Here is a 21,379-nt window from a genome sequence, read left to right as displayed (position 1 = left end):
GATGTGATTGGCTACGATTGCTATCAGCTCCCAACACATTAACTGAGAGGTTGTGGATTCCTTCTAACCCCACCCTGTTTACAGATTTGCCCTGTTCATCCAGTCATATATGCTCCCAGCACACTGACTACAATTTGTGCTCTGAAAAGCAACGTGGCCATCCCTTTCTTTCGCTCAATGTTTCCTGTCTGTCTCTACTATAATTATCAATAAAGGGTAAAATGCCTAAAAAAGTCATGATAAATGTTAAAAGAGCAAAAACAACTAAAATTGTCACAGTTTGTAAAAAAATAAAAATTGCAAAATTAGCCAATTGTTTCCAAACGTAACCCAAAGGATTTTACTTTAATGGAAATTACTGTATGTTCACTGTAATTTAGCTTTCAGTATGCACCATAATACTGAGTCATGCACAACTGTACCTATCTTGAAACTGGGTGTAGCCTGTCTTTTCTTGATTGCCTTGATAATGTTAAAGGGAATACATCATGGTTTTGTGATTTAATAGTTTTATGATATGGGATGTTTCTGTTAAACATGGTCAAAGGCCCAAAACGGGCTTCAGAAAGGGCTTCAGCCTGCTCTGAATGGTCTGTTTGTGATGTCACCTCTACTTCCTCCTTGTAATGACATCAGATCGTTCACGGATGCCCACAAATGGCCATCCATTCCATAGCCTTCGTTACTATGGTTTCTGCTAAGGTCGTTCCATGGGTTGTTTGTGCTGTCCACATGCATATTTCAAATCAGATTCAGGCTCAAACATGTACGGATGTAAATATTTCCATTTCTCGTAAAAAAAAAAACAGAAAGTGGAATCAACAATTGTTTTTTTATGTGGCCTCTGGAGCCACCAGAAGTCTGTCGAAGGGCAGCTTCCTGAAACCGGCCCATTGGAACAGAGTGGGCTTATCAGAAGGGGGGCCTTAAAGAGACAGTAGCTAAAACTGCCTGTTTCAGACAGAGGCTGAACTGAGGGGCTACATAAAAGGTCAGTGTAAGCTAAATAAGGAGGGTTTTTTTTTTACTGTAAATCACGAAAATATTCCAGTAGAGCCCCAGAATATAAATATAGTCCTGGAAATGTGCATGATACGTCCCCTTTAAATACTGGATGGCAAAAAAATATGACTTAAGTTTTCATTTACCCCCCTCAAACTCCATCTCTTGTTTTAACTAATGTCTTCAAGTCTCAGTCCTCAAATGTCATTTGCGAGTCTATCTTAAATTTTGCTTTATCTCTTTGCCTCTCTTACCTAAAGTCTATTGTGAGCAGTAGCTTTTTCCAATGTAACTTTGTTGCAATATTATGTTGCAATGTTTGGTGATCTGCAGATTGTTTTATATGGCTTCACCTCTTCCCATTTAGTTAATGTAACTTTCTTTATGGAAAAATATCCTGTGTTATTTTCTATAAATGTCTGCCAACATCTAATATTGCTATTGCAACAACTTGCACTGCAGACAAGTGCATTACTTAACTCAGAACTATTATGTCAACTCCCAGCTATTTCACCCATAAGAGGTGCTACAACAACATGACAGATTAAATGGCCACAACTCAGTGTTCATGAGTCTGTCTCAATTTATCTTTTGCACAACTCATCCTTTAATGAAGTCATATTAATTTAAATCATAAAGAATTTAGATATTCTCCGAATATATTCTCCAAAAATCAATATTATTGTCTATGTGTACGTGCTTCATTAAATGTGTTAATATGCATTGCTCAACATACACTCCTGTTTTTGATACTTGGATTGGATCTTGTTACCACAAGTTAATGCATTAATCTGCAGTGTTGTTAACTGCATAATACAGTATGCAATTGCACATTATCCTAGAGTTTACTGACCTATTAGTCAATCTGATTGAGCAAACATTGGCTGAAAGTCCAGACACAATGAAGTCATGCACAGGGTATCGCTGTCATAAACCACCCTGTTCACTCTCAGTCATATTGTTCTTCAGCTTTATCAGGTACTGACACATAGCACTTTGGGCCAAACCTCATAAAAATCTCACTGATAGAAACTTTCTACGAAGACAGATAAAAGTTTATCATTCACTGCACAGCATAGAGAACACATGCATATATGCATGCACAAATAAAAGATTCACATGTACAGGAATCCTTACGTTTATGGATCATTAAGTCTAGTCTAGTCAATTTTTTATTTATATCAATCACAAATCACAAATTTGCCTCAGGGGGCTGCACAAGCTGCACAGCATTCAACATCCCCTACCCTTAGCATAAAAAACATCCCGATGTTCAAATATTAAGAGTCTCAGGACCAACTAGTTTGTCAAATTATGCTATTTTATTTGTAGTTTTCATTTAATCATCATTCATCCAACTAGGTTGCCACATTTTTGTTAAGAATATATCAGATAAGTGTAACTCTTTGATCTTTCTTGAAGCAGGGTAGCATTTATTGGAGAGCTATTGCATTAGATTTTGCACATGTATTTATTTTATTGTTTCCACCCTGCAAATAGCAATGTACATTAAGAAAAACAGACTCAATGTGTATGCCAAGTTTTATGTCTGTGAGTAACAGGTGATGAGGTATGATCAGTTCAAAATGTAGTTTGGATCATGTTCTCCATATAAAAAAAAAATAGGATAAACAAAACAGATATAGTTTGACTTTAAGAAGTATAGAGATTAAGTAATGTGAACAGCAAAGCTCATTCTATTCTTCCCTTAGTTTTTGAGGTATTTTGTTCAAAGAAAGTCAAACATACAATGTCATTTATGTAACTGTGTCTACTTGGCTGAGATGATAAACGAGGGCATGAAGTCAAAACCACCCAAGGGTCAATGTATTAAAGTGTAACAGAAATTTTGTACTTTGACTTTTTTGGAAAAAAAAAAAATTACAATTTTGATATTTTCTTGTATTTAGTTTTCAGCTGGTGCACTATTAGGCAAAAACCTACTACACATTAGACATCAACAGTGAAAAGATATGTGTGGACATATTCTCAGGAATGTGTTGCATCATTAAGGTCACTTTGCTGAATTGTTTATGCATACAAACATAACGTTTGCATTTTCAGAAATTGAGTTCAATGAATTAATTATGTTCTTAATTTCAGTTAAGTTCAGTGTAAAAAATGCTTGTAGTTGCAAAACCCTGCTACATGATTAGTCGATTAATCGATAAATCGATCACCAAAAATTAATCGCCAACCATTTTGATAATAGTTAGTTTTAAATAATTTTTTAGAATACTTTCTGGTTTATTTATTCTTCTATGATAGAAAACTGAATATCTTTGTGTTGTGGACTGCTGGCCAAGACACTTGAGAACGTCACCTTGGGCTTTAGAAACGAAGTGATTGACATTTTTCACCGTTTTTTGGACATTTTATTGATCAACAGATTAACTGATTAATTGTAATCAACAGATTAATAATTATTATAATTATTGGTAAAATAATTATTAGTTGCAGACCTAACATACAGTAGTGCAACCATGATGTTGAAGAGTTGAAAGGACCTCAGTACCTCTCATATCACATCAATGAGTTCTTGCAACAGAGCACACCAAATGTACAGAACATGCAGTATTCTGTGCCTGGACACATATACACTGTGCATTTGGCTCCCTTCCAACGGACATATACACACAAGCACACACATACATCGTGATTGGACTTTGATTGACAAAATTTGTGTTGGATACAACCTTTGTTCAATATATGACAGTAACTGTATGCTGCTACAGTAACTATGTAGGCATTAAAACATAAAGCACTGCTAGTACACGAGTGGACAGGCGGCATGTACCTCAGATAAATTTATGGGCAATTTTTTTTAGTGTGATTTGAATTCCAAATGGTTATGAGAACTGTTGCATGCTCATGTTCACAAACAAACCTGTTCCTTTCTACACACAAAACCAATAGCTTGATCAGGAAGCATTATTCATCACTGCAACAAGGATTTCCAACACACACACACAAAATATTAAACATGTCCATGTTTGTACCAACAAAGAGGGGGTTGTCATCAAATGAACACATGATGTATTGCTAATATTACCATTATTATTTTTATGCTGATAGATATGTCAGTCTCAGCATCTATTGCAAAGACTTGTAATGTCATGTCATGTCATGTCATGTCATGTAGTGTCATTATATTCAATATTGTCAACTCAGAGCAGCATGTACTGCACTTTTTTACATGCTGCTAACTAGAGTAGATGCAATGTTCTGACTGACTGAGAGTGGCTTGCTGGTTTTGAATTCAACCTCTAAAACTAAATCTATAGTATGACATAACATGGAGTTAAGTTCAAGTCAGCATGGGTCATGTCATTGGTCATGTTGTGTATTGCTTTACGAGAGGAACATTACCGACACTTGGCTCAAAAACAAAGAATATCTCACCTCAATGTCAGTGTGACTTTATAGTCATTCAACATCCAGAAACTTCTAGGAATGACTACTCAGCATTGCTACTATCAACACAGCACAATGAAAGGTGAAGTAGTACAAATATGATAAGCAGGTAGTGGGTTTTATAGCACATGTAGCTTATCAGCATATCAGCATATCCACATAATTCTACTAAAAAACATGGTCTTTCAAAATCTACGTGTTTAAATGGATCATTTTGAGATACTGTAATTGTCATAAACAAACAGGATTATTATGAAGATGACTGATAGCATCTAGCAGTTTCTAACTAAGATTTAGACCATAAAAGTTTGTGCATCAGGCCACAAAAAGGGAAAGTCACACACTTCCACAAAATTGGATGGGGTGACTGACCATGAACTGTGTTGTCCCCAGTTCAACTCTGAGCAACTTTCTCTCCCTCATTTCCTGTCATCTCTCCACTATTGCTATCTAATAAAAATAATTTAAAAGAATGGAGAAGGAAGCAAAACGCAGGGACAGAAATCTCTTCAATCATCCAAACCCTGATAGTCAGTGAGTTTACATGCACCTAAGTAACAAGGTTACTACAGGTAATCGGCGAACATATTTACACGCACTGTAGTAATCTGGTCACTGTAAATCTGCGTGTACATGAAGCAGATTCGAGATTCAAGAGACTTTATTGCTATACGCACAGGCACAGGGTTCATGCACACTGGAATTCTTGTGCAGTTCACTCAGTCAGGTTAAAAAAAGAAACAAGTTTACCATAAATTAAATTTATATTAAATAATAAAAAATAAAGTTACCTTTTTTAAAGATTAGTGAAGTTTGAGCGATATTATAGTATTTACATCAGATATTTACAGAGCTCTAATGAAGTACTGAAGCAGCAGTTGGAAGGAGGTAATGCACAAATATTGCACCAGCGAGGATATAATACTGCAGTGTAGCAGCATGTTATAGCAGTATATAAATAAGGGTTTTGAATAAATAAGCATAAGCTTGATGTGCCAGATGTAGGCAATTCACATTACAGTCCAAGGTGTGTGTGTGTGTGTGTGTGTGTGTGTGTGCTAAGACACCAAAGTCTATGTGAGAAGGGGGGTCGAGGGTACTTCACACCAGCCTGAATGTCCTTAGAAACCAATCTGCTGCTGGGAAGACGCTGTTGCTGAATCTTGTTCGGTTTGTGCTGACACTCTCTTGGTTTGTGATGTCTCAGGTCAGTGTTCGTCCACCTGAACAGAGAGTGTGCTGGGTGATGGGGGTCTCTGAGGATGGCCTGTGCTTTGCTCCTGCAGCGGTCACAGTACAGAGTCTCTATGGAGGGGAGACGATAATCCTCTCTGCAGTTTTTACAACCCATGGGAGAGCATTACTTTCCTGCTGTGCGGTGTCTCCAAACCACACAGATCCCTCTGGTCAGGAGGCTCTCAACCAATCCTCTGTAGGCTTGTGTGAGGGGTCAACAGCTCAGTCCTCCTTTTTTCATGAATAAAAAGCCGCTGGTGAGCTCTTCTGACTGTGGCCATATAGTAGCAAATTCGTAACCAGATTTCTCTCCTACCTCCAACCTCATTTTGGAAGTGTGGCTTGCTGATTTTAACTATTTGTGATAGAAGAAGCTGGTTCCTGACTTCTCTTTTTGTCTGTGTGTGTCAGAGCAGCCTGAAAGCGCAGTGAGAGAGAGGCAGGCAGGCAGGCAGACAGACAGAGCGGACCTCCTCACTGCAAGTGATAGGCGATAAATACACATCAAACTTACATTTTATTCACTTCTGACATTAAGCTGTAGTTGCATATACATCATCCCTAAACCATATCTGTTTATAAGAGCTAGAAAGTGTTGTCACTGGTCAAATTGGAAGTTACCTTATAGGATATCTCTCTTGGCCACCAGTGATGTTTTGAATTTCTCAGTGGGATAGAAGTAAGAGCTAATATCTACTTACAGTTATATTACCTGATAGAATACCTTTCATACAAAAGCAGGGCAGAATTGCTCAGATTCATGTTATTGTGAAGTCAGGCGGAATACCCAATGCTGACTCATTCATACTGATGACGAACATGGGTTTATTCCAGGTCCTTGCTTTGGTCTGAAAGGGTTATTTAACTAAGCAGGAAAACATTTGACTTACAACCAAAAGCAACAGTATGAGAGACATGGTCTATAAAAATACTGTGATTATAATTGAAACATTGCATTGTTTTCATGGTAATTATATCAAGTAATTGAACACAACATATCCCTTTTTAAATATCTTATTTTATGGCACCATTACTGCAATGATGCTTACGGTAGGTTTCCAGTATTGTGGTATGAACTAGGTGAGGAACATTAACATGACTGGACATGACTGGGCAGATTGTGACTGTATACTGATATGCTTTAAAATATTTTATTGTTTGTGTCTTATGTTGGTTTGGTACTTAAGTATGTAGTATGGATACTGTGTGACTTATCTCAGAGAGATAAAGTGAACTGAAACACATTGGAAATGTACATGGAACACATGGAAAATAATTTAAAGGGCATGTTATTTCACCCTAATCAAGTTAAACCTTGATTTCAATGCCATGTGTTCCCTAAATATTGACAGAGGACTATAGAGGGATCATTGCCCCTCACTCTGTTGAATGTAAAGGCAGACAGATCAATATTTGAGCTGTGTGTGTTGCCTTTACATGTGCAGCGACTGCTTGTCACTAATGACAAGTGCAGAAGATTAAATGTACATGCGTGCAATCGAGGAAGAGGGTCAACAAGTTTTTTCCGAAGAAATGTGACTCCATTTTGCAACATGTATAGACTTGAACCTCAGTTAATCTAATCACATCTTTACAGTATGAAATCCTATTACAACACTTGTCACTTGCATTATGGTTGGTATGGAGTCAAGTAACCATAAAATAATATATAAAATAAAAATAGCCTGTGATTTTCTTTTGCAATGCTGTGCAGATAGACTTGGTGATCCACCTAACAGGGAGATGAACTCAATAAACTCAGACTGAGGGATAAGCTCATTGCTTAGGCTTGCAGTGCCCCATGAATATCTATGTTTTCTACAAGTGTTTTCATGCCCATGATAAAATCTTGGCTTGGTTAATCTGAAGGTATTTTTAAATTATTTTTGGAGGTTTTAGCACAAAATAAATTAATACATGATAAGGTCTTCAGTCATAACAGCTGTAGGTTACAAAACATGACCTGTTCTAAATTTGGTTCATGTTTGTTCAATGGGAACATGAAAACTTTGTTTAACTAGTAACATTTTATTTACTCTTGTAGGACAATAAATAAGAATCGGAGAGATTTATGCTGGCTTTTAATGGCATAAATCTAATACTTTTCAAGGAAAGATGCATCGTTTTTAACAACAGTATTTTAGATACAGTATGGGGGGGGGGGGTTACAACAGTACACTGTAATGTACTATCAAAACAGACAATTAGGAGAGATGATATGACATAACATGGCGTGTTCTTTCCAAGTACAAAATTCTCTTTAGTCATTTGTTGGAAGGGGATTATGCCAATAAACACCCCTATTACAAATAAAAAGTCTCATTCCATTAAGTTTAACCCCTGAATCAAATTAAGCTTTTGAGTTCAACTCTAAGGACAGGCCTGCCTGCTCAATCCTAACCAACAATACTACCAGAAAACTGGAGGGCTGTTAGTGGCCTCTAGTGGATTAATACATTTCTGCAGAATAACACAGAAGTTGTCCCTCTTCTTCATACAGTGTCTCAGATTCACTCCTAGAAACAGCCATTATGCTCTGTTGTAGTGTCATTGAGCAAGACTTAAGAAATGTAATCCTTGCTCAATCCATTTAAACTTTTGTCCTGGATTAAATCATCATCTTGATGCCTAAAGTGCAAAGTTAATGTGTAAGATGTAAATGTAATGATGAATTTAATTTTGTAAAATATGATGATTTTTGATTTAATGTATGTGTGTATTATTTGTCGACTATCCACTATTACTGCGTTTCCTTGACAAAATAGATTGTACAACAGTGCCTCTGTTGGAGGGAAATAGTAACTAGTTAGAAAAACAATTAAGGCTTTTAGAAAAAAAAAAAGAGAGAAACTTATCTCACTTTTTCCTGGAACTTTCAACTACATCTCACACTTTTCTTCCACAGATGGAGTTTGTCCAGTTGTCACAGAGACAATTTTGTCTCAATATTCACTATCTTCAAAGGTAACAATTTTCATTACTACAATTATTCACTATTTAGAGTAACATTTTATGCCAGCGAGTGTGAAAAAGGTTAACAATCAACATGTAGAACATCAGAGTCCACTGACTAGCTTCTGCCAGAGCTATCAATTACATCTCACAGTCTTCATCTGAGAAAAAGCTTTCAGAAAAAGCTAGTAAGTGGACCTTGAGTTAAGATTTTTGTTTATTTCATTGCGCAATTACTGTTTACAAGATCAAACTGATGTTGTGAAGTCTCTGTAGTCATGTTGAATTTTTGATTGTGATGCCCTGATAACAACACTCACATACAGATTTACAGTATGACTTTTGTGGGATTAACATTTTAACTGTATTTACTGTATTATAATATTTGGAATGATTTAACATGTATAAGATAAAGTCCAAATATATGAAAGGGATCCTGTAGTTCTTTTTTAAAAGGGAGTCACAACAATGTTTTCATCTGCATTACCTCAACAATGCAGGCTTGTGACAGTATTAAGTTGCAAACTGGCAACAACAACAGAAGCAACCTCAGACTACTTTATCACTGCCTCGAACCCCCTCCAGTCTTCATTGTACTCACTCTTAGGTAGAGATAAACACTCCATGTGCTTATAGAAACAGGTGTCAGGCTTCAGGAAGACACACACACACACACATGCATACACTCACAGTTAATTATTTATCCACTCACTGAAATGCTGACATACACACCACCGTGCCTGCTGTGTCACTTTAGCCTACAGAAGAGGAGTTACTGTCACAGGTGCTGATGGGTGAATATACGTCTTCAAAGAGGCTGAGAGAGAAGTCATACTGGAAAAAAAAGATGAAAATAACTTGATTATGTAATACCACTGCTTTCTAGTGCAGCTTGTACTGCAACATAAGAGAGACTTGTGATGGATAAAATAGTTTACATTTGATTTTTATTTATCATACATAATGATGCTGGTGGTTGTAGGTTGAAATGAAATGTAACATGTATAATAGTAAATTAAATTGTTTTTCCTCTGTGTGTTTGTAGAACTTGTAGTGATTTTGTTGATATCCTGAAGCCACTTTTTGTTATTTTCAGGCATCACAATAATAATAGCAACCAATAAAATCATCTTTTATAGGATGCTATACATAATTGAGTTATTAATCATACATCTCGTATAGAATTACCAAACAGTAGTGGCTTTGTAAATGAACTTCTGCGGGCTTTTATGTATGTTGGGTTCATTTGCTTGGTGCTTCTCCAAGTTTCAAGATTTTGCCTCAAATGTGAGCCGTTTATTTAAGATATGGGGCTAATAATAGTCCCCAGTGATAATTTTCCACAGGACGCTGCTGCGACCGTTTCTACGATGGAAGCGAGCGGGTGTGGAATGATCTACTCAGTGTGTAGGGGGGGTTGGAAGTACTACACCTAAACTAAAAGTCAGAAAATTATACTGAAGGCGTTTTAAGTAACGGTTACATGTATTTATGGCACTTTTTCGCATTCTGTATTAACACAATGTATGCTCAGCACCACAGTGCCCGGACGAAACACGTTCAATCGTCCTAAAAGAGAAAAGAACCCCTTCAGTAGTAACTTGGAAGAGTCGGATGAAAACCGAGCTCTGTGCCACATCTTCCACTAAATGATAAAGCCGCTACATCGGGAACTGGAGGCAGGACTAAGAAGCTAGCTTTTAAGAAACGACGTTACTTGGTTAAACTCCGTATCTTATTTCTTTCTCTGTAAGTGTTTGGCGGCCGTCAAACTCACCCCAGCATTTAAATTGTCGTGTTGGATTTCATTGAGTTTTATCAGTTGGAGGAGGTGTTAGGTGAGGCTAAGTTAACGGTGAAGTTAGGCTGCTGGTGACGACATAAAGTGGGAAAGTGGACTTAACCAAAGTGGACTTTTCAACCGAAAGACTCACAAACAACGTTTACGCCTAAAGAGGTAAGTTTACATGACTTAATTGTAAAAAATACTCCAGTGGTAAGTCTGCCCTGGACTGCTGTGTCAGTTTCCCCAAGACAGAAGAGGGTGTTAAAGGGGTTACACCCAAACAAGACCAGCCTACATCTCACCTACACATGAGGTTATGTTACAAGTGTTTCAAAGTAGGAAAAAATCTATCATTTTCAATGCAGTTTGCAAGTAGCTTTAAACATACTGTAAACACATTCTGAAATAAATGTAATTCATATTTATTTAAGTTAGGCTATATATTTAGTTGAAGACAGAGTGGGTGATAGTTGTAAATATCATGATAATAATATTGATATAGGTACATCATGATATAGAAAATAAGTATGCATAATCACATGTAAAAATAATAAAGCTGTGTTGTGACGAAATCCATCATATATGTGGAAACACTTCAGTAACTATTTTTGTCATTTTTAATTACAATATAGTCATCAGTGTGCCCTAAGTAAAACATACATGGATCTAAAGCTAAAGGTGTGTCAGTCTCCTTTTCTGATGGGACAATGCAGCCCTAAAAATGTTGTATCTTGCCATAATTATGCCTGCCAGTGCATTAATTTCAACACTACTGTTCCAGTTTTTTAACAAAACCAAAGCCAACATGTCAAGAGTGTGCTTCCTAGAAAAAATGCAGGAAACCAACTAATCAGTTGCAAAAACTTGCTGTTAAAATGAAAGTAAACTTTTGCTCCCAAACACTTACATTTAGAATATGAATTATAACAACATGTATACTGGAAAATATCAAGCAAATGATTTATAAAGTCGTTGTGGATAACACTGTGGAAAACAAGGTTTTCATTTGAAAAAATACACACACATACACACACAAAATGTTCTTGTTTCTCGTTATATCTCCTGCCCTGCTTGTGCCCCAGATTGATAGTTACACTGCCTCCCTCTCATAAGCCTTTGCACTACTATCCTGTTGCCTTGACTACTGGTGTGTCAGGGGACTTCATCCTGATCCACTGCGTGATTTTCTCTGACACTAGTTCAGAGAAGACTGTCATGAAGCAGCGCTGAAAGCGAGAATAAGCGAAGAGCTCATTTTCTCTTTTTTTCTTCCTCATACACTGGACCAATTAACTCCTCACCCTCCTCATGCAGTCTTACAGCAGTTGCCAGCACGCAGTACTTCAGGCTGCTGTGCAACAATAAAATGAGAACTCTGCTTTCTCTCTGTGCGCCCAACCATATCAATTTGTTTGATTTACATTCCATTCAAAAGAGGCGCAATACAGACAGCATGAAAAATATTTTCTCCGTCGTGTTTATACAGGGTTGACGATGGGAACTGTTCCATGTGACCTCTGACATCATGAAATGTAGAGCCAGTTCTATTTTAGGAGAACATTTGGAAATTATCCAGCTGATTCAGAAAGTTTAGTTTGTTTGCCACAAAAAAGAAAACATGTTCCTTCTTCAAAATGTAAACATTGACATAAGTCATCATTTGTTTCCTACACTCACTAACAGATGTTCTGTCAGAAGCGTAATTTACTCCATCAGCTGTTTGTCATTCTTTATGGATGTGCTAATGTGCAGTTTAGCCGTCCAACTTCCTTCATGTGACTGAACACACGCCCTTCATCTTACTTCATCTGACTGTCTTTGGAATTTGTCCTTTGCTATAGATGAAGTAACGAGCATCTGGGAAATGAATAAAGCCTTTCTTTGTTGTGACAATCCATAACCTAGGAAATGAGGTGGGCCTATTTGGCAAACATCAGTGAAACCTGCCTGGTCAGAAGTTTATAGGATACACACTGTAGCCTTGGGGCTGGGGATAGCTACATGCTGCACTGGAGCCTATGTGAAACAGACTCATTAGGCAGGGAAAAAAAGTGGACCATACAGCACAGGGATGGTTATGGGGGTTGGGGACAAGGAGAGAGACTGTTGCTGTGTAATCGAGGGGAATTGCAAACACTGAACGTGGAATGGCAATCTGGAGAGGCTGTTGTGTATCAAGAAATGCTCGCAGGCAATGTTCAGTTTACAAACTTAATGAAACTCCAGCAGTCAAAGCAAGAGTGTATCATTCTCTCTGCAAAATAGGTCATAAGATGTCAGAGCAATATCTAGAGGTTATTTCTGACCATATTCAAAATCCCCCACTGTGAAAACATATAAAACATCCCGTGACGTCTCAAATGCAGGCCTGTGTGCATATATAGATACCACATTTTATGAGCACAAACAGAATTACATACAGCTGTAATTGTCCGGTCTTCTGATGCCAGTAACAGTCTCTGCACCAGGAAACAAAGTGAGCCACAGAGACCAACAATCAATTAAAAAGTTTTCTTACAGCAATATGTCATATTTAATTAAAGCAACAATTAAAAGGCAACTCTTTGCTTTTTCTTTCCCAGAAATCAGCTGATCAAATGCTCCAAGATCATCCTACTTTCTCTCTGTTATACTAAAAAGTAAGTCAGTAAATAATGTATATATGAATATGGAATAGGCCCTAATTGCAAAAGGGGATTCGTAGCTTAGTTTTAGGATTAATGAGCGTATTTCAGAGGTCAGTGGAATCTGTAAAACTCTTTGTGAGTCATAATCTCCGAGTATATTTGTATAATTTTAGCTAACAATCTCTTCACCAGAATACACAATGTTTTGCTGTTTTTTTTCCCTCCAAATTACAACTGTTTCTACTTGGAAGTAAACTCGGCATTCGGGCTCGGAGCTCCCTGAAACATCAGGGCAGCACTTTTCCGTCTTCCAGCATGGAATCTTCTGGGTTTTCATGTGGGTTCGTGCGTTGGAGGAATAAATAGCAACGCCCATATTTATGTCTGCTCCAGCTCAGCCTGCACACTGAGCTGTCCTGGAAAAGTCCATGTGACCCAGAGCTTAGGAGGTTGCTGCCGCTTCCTCATCCTGTTGCATGTTGGAGCGGAAGGACTACGGTCAGGCCTGCAGGGCAGTGTTTGATTTATACTGTAGCCCAGTTAAACACAATCAGGAGCTAATGGCAATAGATTCTCACAAGTGAGCTTCACCTTATTCTAGTGGATCACTTCTGCACCATAATGTTCACAAGCTTATTACACAGTAGCATAAGGAAACACAATATCCTGCTGTAGCTTGTGCTTGTGTGTGTTTTTGTCATTTATTCTGTTAAAATCAAATAAAAGGCCATTTCTCTTTTTTAAGACATCATTTTTACCTTTTTTTAAAATTAAAATATAGTTTGTCTAATACTTTATGTATTTATGACTAATTTACCTGCAAAACTAATGACATTCAGCTTCAGATTTACTTTGTGTTTAGTGCTATTTAGCAAATGTTAGCATGCTAACACGCTAAACTAAGATGGTGAACATGGTCAACATTCATACTATACCTGTTAAACATAAGCATGTTAGCACTGTTATTGTTAGCATGCTTACGTTAGCATTTAGCTCAAAGCAGATTGAAAGACTTTTTATGTGCTTGAAAACCAAACAAACATGGCTGCCTCACATCAAATTTAATGGATATTATGTAATTTTGTCAATACACAGTATTTTAAACCTTCATATGACCAGACCCAGTTATATATACAACCTTCCTGAGTTGTCAGATGACATGAATTCTTGCAAGTCCTGAACATGGGAATCTTTCCAATCTTTCCCATGCATCTGACATACTGTGAACACAGCAGCCTCTCAGAGTGAATCCCAAAGCCATACTACACACTGATTCCATATGATATGTACTACATACTATCTGTCATACAGTTTTAGCCATTAATACAAAAAATACACACATAGATACATTAATATAATATAATCTGTTTTATATTAACAGGAACTGATTAATTACGTGCACTGATGCATTTCAAACAAACTGTGACTTTGGGATTTAACAGCCAATTAAACTTCACAAACAGTGAAGTTTTCAGAGATCTTTCCAAAATCTTTCTGGAGCTTTTCCTCCATTTCCTTTGTTTGTTGAACTGTGCGAGAACAGTATCCATCAACAGTGTTTCCTATGCATCCTAACTGCTTTGAATATACTGATATTTTGTCACTTAACCAGTGAGAACACACTAGAATCTGAATCTCTAAAAAATCTGTTTACAATTAGTATGAATCAGTATGAAACTGAAACAAGTCGTTCTTTTTGTTCACTTAAGAAACATGTTTTCTGCATACTGCTGTCTGCATGAGATGCAGATTTTCCTGTTTTTCTACTTCTTTGAACACTTCTGAAGAAAACGATGAAACAATCTGGAATGAAACATTATAGCAATTAAATATTATGGAACAGTTATTGGTAAAAAAAACAAAACATGTTGAGCCTTGTCCAAGAAGGGTATGACATTATTTTTGACATCCTCCAGTAATTCAAACCTAGATGGAAATGCCCTGCCCATTGCTGGAGTCAGCGATATAATGAGCATCAATAAGAGAAGGGAGATTGAAAATGAACTCTATTGATGTGTTGTGTGTCTGTTTGAATTGATTTCTTTTCCATCTATAAGCCTGAGCAACATTGTAAGGAGTTTGTTTCACTGGCTGTCTCTTGAACCTGCCTGCCTCCCATGTTACTGCGATTGCGATTCATGAAACTGCAGGAAATTACAGCCTTGTGACAATTACGAGAAATAAGGGCATCGGTGTACAGAAAAGACCTCATCCAAATTCACACTGCTCTCATTTGTTCTTTGCCAGACAGAGTGGTTCTGGTGCCAATAACACATGAAGGATGGGATTTCAATGATTGAATGAGAGACAGCATGAGGATGATAAGTCTCTCTCCCTCCGATAAATTCATTAGAGGTAACAGAGGAGTAGAGGTGTTATTCTGAAGGATTTTTATGTATTTAACCACAGGTATTAGCAAAGCAGCTCACATAGTATAGCTGGAAATAGTTTTCTTTCTATGTGTCATACTTTTTCCATTCTTTCTTCCTCCCTGCCCCCGCACATCTCTCTTTCTGTCCCTCCCACTCACACTTTACCAGATACATGTTGTAAAAGATTAGCTCAGGTTTTTGCCAGTTTCTTCCTTAGACCTTTTTTTTTCCTGATATTTTTTAATTCTATTACAAAAATGGCGATTCTTTCTCTCCTTCGTTCTGTTTATTTATCTATTTCCATCTCTCACACAAAGGCACACATCAAAGGTGACCCACTTTCAAACATCTTATGAAATACAGTTTTTTTACATGGTTGATACTGCTAATGTTTGATGTTATCAGAGAGATTTAATTCATGCTTACGTAAACTGCCAATACATTTGTGTCTTTATACAGATGTTTTCTTGTTAAGTTTTCTTGTTATTTGTTAAGGAAAGTCAGCCATCACCAACCCTTGTTAAGTTAAAAAAAATCAGTATGCACACATACACACACAGTTTCTCTGTAAATGTCATAACCTTTTTGCTTACAAACACTCCCATGTTTCCCTTTGCTTCATCAGCGGTCTGCATGCACAAAGTGTCCCATCTAATAGTTATTATGCTGCAATGTTTTATTCCGGATGTGCTGTTTTTATGCATCCTCATATCTCCAATCATGAATACCCCTGCATACATGAATAAACTGGTTTTGCAGAATATAACCATGGAAACAGAACTTAGACAAACCACAGAAAGCAAAGGTGAATAGGCACAGGTGGTCGAACGCTTCGGTGTCCTTGTTTGCGTTGGTATTTTTTAGCCATCATGTTTGTTGACATGATTAAAATCAATCCAAATATTATTTTCACATAGAGGTTGTGATTACATTTGGTGGTGAATGTCTGGTCTTCTCAGTGACAACAGTCAGTATCAGCTTGACCTTTTAGAAAGTGGCTTTATTGAGAATTACAATGCCACTTGTCCCTCTACCCTGCAGTGAGGGGTCGATAAATTATCACCGTGCCAGAGGATTAATACTGTATCCACGGAGACAAGGCCATCCACCCCAACATACACATGCTGCCCTCATGACATCTGAGTATTATCTGTGTTTTTGTCTTAACTATCCAGATTCATGCCTCAGCTTGTTTGCCTGAGAAGCATCTGTTTTATAATAAAACATTGCTGCAAACCGAGAGGATTTATTGAACCCATGAATCATTGATGATATTCACACAAGGATATTAATGAGGATTGTTGGTCTCCTGCAGGAGCAGAGGAAGCTGAGCAGTCGACGACGTGGAGAGCAGAAGCGCAGGGAGAGAGTGGAGAACTAAAGGGAGAAGGTAGAAACACCAGCCCAGCTATCTGCCTGCCTGTGAGAGTGCTGCATCATGGGGAAACAGAACAGCAAACTGCGGCCCGAGGTCCTGAACGACCTGAGAGAAAACACAGAGTTCACCGACCACGAGCTGCAGGAGTGGTACCGTGGCTTCCTCAAGGATTGTCCCACCGGCCACCTGACCGTGGAGGAGTTCAAGAAGATCTATGCCAACTTTTTCCCCTACGGAGATGCCTCCAAGTTCGCCGAGCACGTCTTCCGCACGTTTGACACAAATGGTGACGCCACCATCGACTTCAGGGAGTTCATCATCGCCCTGAGCGTGACGTCTCGTGGCGGGCTGGAGCAGAAGCTGCGCTGGGCTTTCAGCATGTACGACCTGGACGGGAACGGATACATCAGCCGGGCAGAGATGCTGGAGATAGTTCAGGTGAGGACATGAGACTCATCCTACTTAATATGGTTTCTTTATTGATATGTATTGTATATACCAAGCTCTTCTTCAATCTGTGTCAGGAGTCAACTTTATTCCGCATCACTGAAGACTAATATTCATGTTTTTCATACACACCTTAAAGTGTAGCTGACATTGGAAATGTTTTAAGTAGGAGGAGGGTAAATTTAAAACAAAATTTTCTTTTGAGGGAGCAATAATTGATCAGTCAATAAAATGTCAGAAAATAGTGGAAAATGCCCATCACAATTTCTTTAAGCCCAAGTTGACATCTTTAAGTGTCATGTCTTGTCCGACCAACAGTCGGATATTTAGTTTATTATCACATAAGACAAAGCAAAGCAGCAAATCTTCACATCTGATCAGCTAAAACTGAGAATTGTTTTGTGTTTTTGCTTGATAAATTACTCAGAAAAAAAAATCAATTGTCAAAATAGTTGCTAATAAATGTTGTATTTATATACTGATCATTTGAGCTCATATTCCTAGTGTTATATGCATTTTAGCCCACAGGCTAATTCACTTGCAGGTCTGAATTCATAAGATATTTTTACCTCACATCACGCAGGCTGCCCTTTCTGTTTTTTCTTATCTGCGTGACTATATTTACTCTTCCAATATGGTGAGCTTAGCAGCCTGCAGGGCCATATCAATATTGGCTCAGTCCGTTGTGTTTGTGGATACAAATGAATGTGAAAAAAAAGCTAAAGCATCGGTGCTTTTGTTATTGTAGAATGCTCTGTTTTTTTTTTTTAGTTAAACATATTTTCTCTCATCAAGGCCAGAGACCTTTAGATGATGTGAAATGTGTAGCTTGACAAGATACAAATAGATGCATTAGACACGCCTGTTCAGAGCGACTTACAGTGAGTGTAACAGCAGGATAAGCTTCACTTGCCAGCACACCATCATTACAAAGAAGCCACAGAAAACAGGTCAAAGCATTTAGACAAAGATGTAACAAATATTTCAAGAGAGAACTGTTTTTTTCCATTTTTGCTGCTTTAAAGCTTTAATCAAGAAAATTAACAGGTACATAACAAGGAAAAACTCCCTCCTCTGTAGGCAATTTACAAGATGGTGTCATCGGTGATGAAGATGCCTGAAGATGAATCAACACCAGAGAAACGGACAGATAAGATCTTCAGACAGATGGACATTGACAATGATGGTGAGACTGATATTTTACTGTAATCAACTTAAAATATGTAAATACATGTTCCTTTGAAGAGATATATATCATAACCAGCTGGCACTAGAGTTTGTCGCAGACCAAAAGCACTTTTTATAGATGCTTTATGAGGATGCTACTTGTTCATTACTGCAAATTAACGATACGCCAAGACTCAGAGTGCAACCTTTTGAAAAACAAAAGTAAACTAACATGGTTTGACTACTCAGTTATACTTGTTAGGAGAAAGTTTACATAATTACAGATGGACCATAAATCATTATCTGCTAGTTGGAAAGAAACCATAAAATAAAGACAGTAGATTAGTAAGTAGCAACAGGAAAAAGATAGAAATAGGATGTCGTATAACAACATGACATAACATGAACATGACTCACAAGATCATTAAAAGGCATCATGGTTTGCAACTGAGCCTGCTGAGCCACCACGATGCTTGTAGTTTGACATTTAGTGTGAAAAGGTGACGCTACAGTACACCCATGTGATTTGCACTTAAGTATTTCCCAAGTCTTACTGTTTTGAACGTATTTGACACGTCTCGTCTCAGTGAGATATTTAGCGCTATTCATATGAGGGTGGGCAGCTCAGTTTGTTTTGAAGCAGAAGGTTCAGAAAGTCTGAAGGTCAAACTGTTTGTCTCATGCTCAAGATTTATAGCATCACATGGTACCACAGAGCAGGCCTACGGCTACAGCTGCTGTGAAGGGTAGATCTACCAAAACTCCAAAACACCTCATTTTTAATGTAATATGCACAGATGCTGTGTGACAAAGGTTATTCTCATTATTTGTTGCCAGTTTTGATCTTTGCACTGCTCACGATTTGATGCTCAAAGATTGACAGATTGAGATAGAAAGATTCTGTGGCATTTAGTGGGAAATGCACTGTGTAATAGATATAAGTAGTAAACTATTAGAATGGTGAAATAATGCATTCTGTTAGGGATTGACATCAAAATAATCAATACGTCAATATTTAAATGCTGCTCATTTGGTTTTAATACCCTTTAAAGCACATCATCATTTTGTGTTTAAACAAAGTTATTACAGATATAAAATACACTTACATGCATTCTATCTTTTAATAAATTGTTTCCAAAATGTTTTGCCAAAGAAAATACCTTTGGTGAGACAAGAACCCCAGAAACCCTCATAATAGAAATCTTTCGTAAAAGTATATATATTTAAATATTTTATTCATATTGTGTTTTAATGTTATGATTTTGTAATTTCATTAATATTGTTAAATATTTAGTTGACATTATGACTGTTAAGTTACAAAAACTGTAGTGTTAAAATGCAAATCAATACACCTAAAGAGTTCCTGAATTACATGTAAATAACCCAACAGCATCACCTGCTGGCTGACGTGACTCGACAGGTATGAACAACTGAATCATTCTGTCATAAAAGTATTACAGTTTTTTATCGATTGCTAAGACACATTTCTTGAAATTATGCTCCATTTCCCAAAACTCTAAACACAAATGCGTAACTCATCTTTACAAACGTCATACTCTCCACTCAAAAACCATGTAATCTTACATCTAAACCAAACATTGCCGTCAGACATCACACATAAGCCATCAAATACACAAACACTACTACATAGCCATTACACACTGGTGAGATCCATTCAAAACACTACTGTAAAAACCTGTTACTGCAATAAATAATGGTGCTTATGGTTTTCCCCCAGAACAACCTCTTTACATGATGAATACTATATAGACACAACACATGTATACATTTTCAACATTTTTAATTCCTCAATGTACTGTAGTAAAATAAACTGAAATTTTGTGAAAAAGTTAATGTACTATAAAAATATCCAACTGATAAATAACATAGAATACAGTAAAATAATTTCTATGTATATATTTCTATGTAAAAAAAAAAAAAAAAAAAACAGTAAAAAGAAAGAAATCACACTTATTCTGCCTCAGGTCTCTGTGGATCCATTGTTCCTAAACAAGTGAACTGACCCGTGGCCCTTTTATCTATCTATCTATTTTCACCTGGGGAACTGTGTGTTAATTGGGTTCCAGCTGTGATGGCTTGAGTTAATGACATTGAATTCCAGTGCTTTCTAAATGAGCACATGACTGAAAACGGGAACAGTATTTATAGTTTTGGGAAATGGGTCTTTTGGTAGATGGCGTCATGGTTTGGGATGTTTAGTTAATAGGCCCAATTACAGTGTGTAAGCAATCCAGGAAAACTGTAATTTAAGTTCATTCTAATTTATTCCAAACAGTTGCCTGTACTGTGTTATCTAGGACAGCGGTGATTTAATTTTAAACTCAAAAGGAACATCAAACTTGTTTCTGTTGATTTTTTGTGGGTGTTAGAGTGCTGTAACTGCATGATTCACACCAGCGTCACATGTTCGACTGCTGGTGACGGAGATTCTTTTTTTGGTCTCTGCTCCGCAGGTAGATTGTCTTTGGAGGAGTTCATTAAAGGTGCCAAGAGCGACCCGTCCATTGTCAGACTGCTGCAGTCAGATCAGGGAGCCTCTCGTCAGTTCTGAGGACAGAGACAATGACACACACACACACATGCACCACCTACACCCATCCAGTTTTATGCTGTTCATCTGATCTGATAGAAGCTTGGTCATCATCCCACACACATCCCTCACCAGAGAACCATGTGATCCTGTCATTTAAAAAAAAACAAAAAAACACTCCATGTCTTAATGTTTACATTAATGGATACTTCTTTTGTCAATGTGGCTCCTTTTCTGTGGACTATGATGTGCTTTCAGTTGAGGTATTCCCTGTAGTTGCTCTTCTCCAAAGCGCTCTTGCCTTGACATGGTTTTTACTTGTTTTCCATAAGTGAAGTGCCATATCTTCTATTATACTGACTGGATATATGCTTGCAAGTATTATGACTCCCATTATGTTACATTAAGAGGAAACTAATTAAAATCACTTCGTATATTTTGATTTAA

General features: G+C 37.4%; 1 protein-coding gene across 2 annotated transcripts; it reads left to right on the top strand.

Moving 5' to 3' along the window:
• The first annotated feature begins 10,241 nt into the window (after window positions 1-10,241).
• On the top strand, window positions 10,242-21,374 carry hpcal1 (hippocalcin-like 1). Of its 2 annotated transcripts, none has more exons than XM_067571488.1 (4): window positions 10,242-10,561; window positions 16,705-17,205; window positions 18,295-18,400; window positions 20,856-21,374. In XM_067571488.1, exons 2-4 carry the CDS (start codon window positions 16,828-16,830, stop codon window positions 20,951-20,953), a joined length of 582 nt encoding a protein of 193 aa, XP_067427589.1. In that variant the 5' UTR covers window positions 10,242-10,561; window positions 16,705-16,827; the 3' UTR covers window positions 20,954-21,374. The 2 variants fall into 2 exon arrangements, with proteins under 2 accessions (XP_067427589.1, XP_067427590.1); XM_067571489.1 differs by lacking the exon at window positions 10,242-10,561 and adding an exon at window positions 12,964-13,029.
• Window positions 21,375-21,379: the final 5 nt, after the last annotated feature.

This window comes from Thunnus thynnus, chromosome 18 (genome assembly GCF_963924715.1).
Source record: "Thunnus thynnus chromosome 18, fThuThy2.1, whole genome shotgun sequence".
In the NCBI taxonomy this organism is placed as follows: domain Eukaryota; kingdom Metazoa; phylum Chordata; class Actinopteri; order Scombriformes; family Scombridae; genus Thunnus; species Thunnus thynnus.
This window is presented reverse-complemented; position numbering and strand designations above follow the sequence as displayed.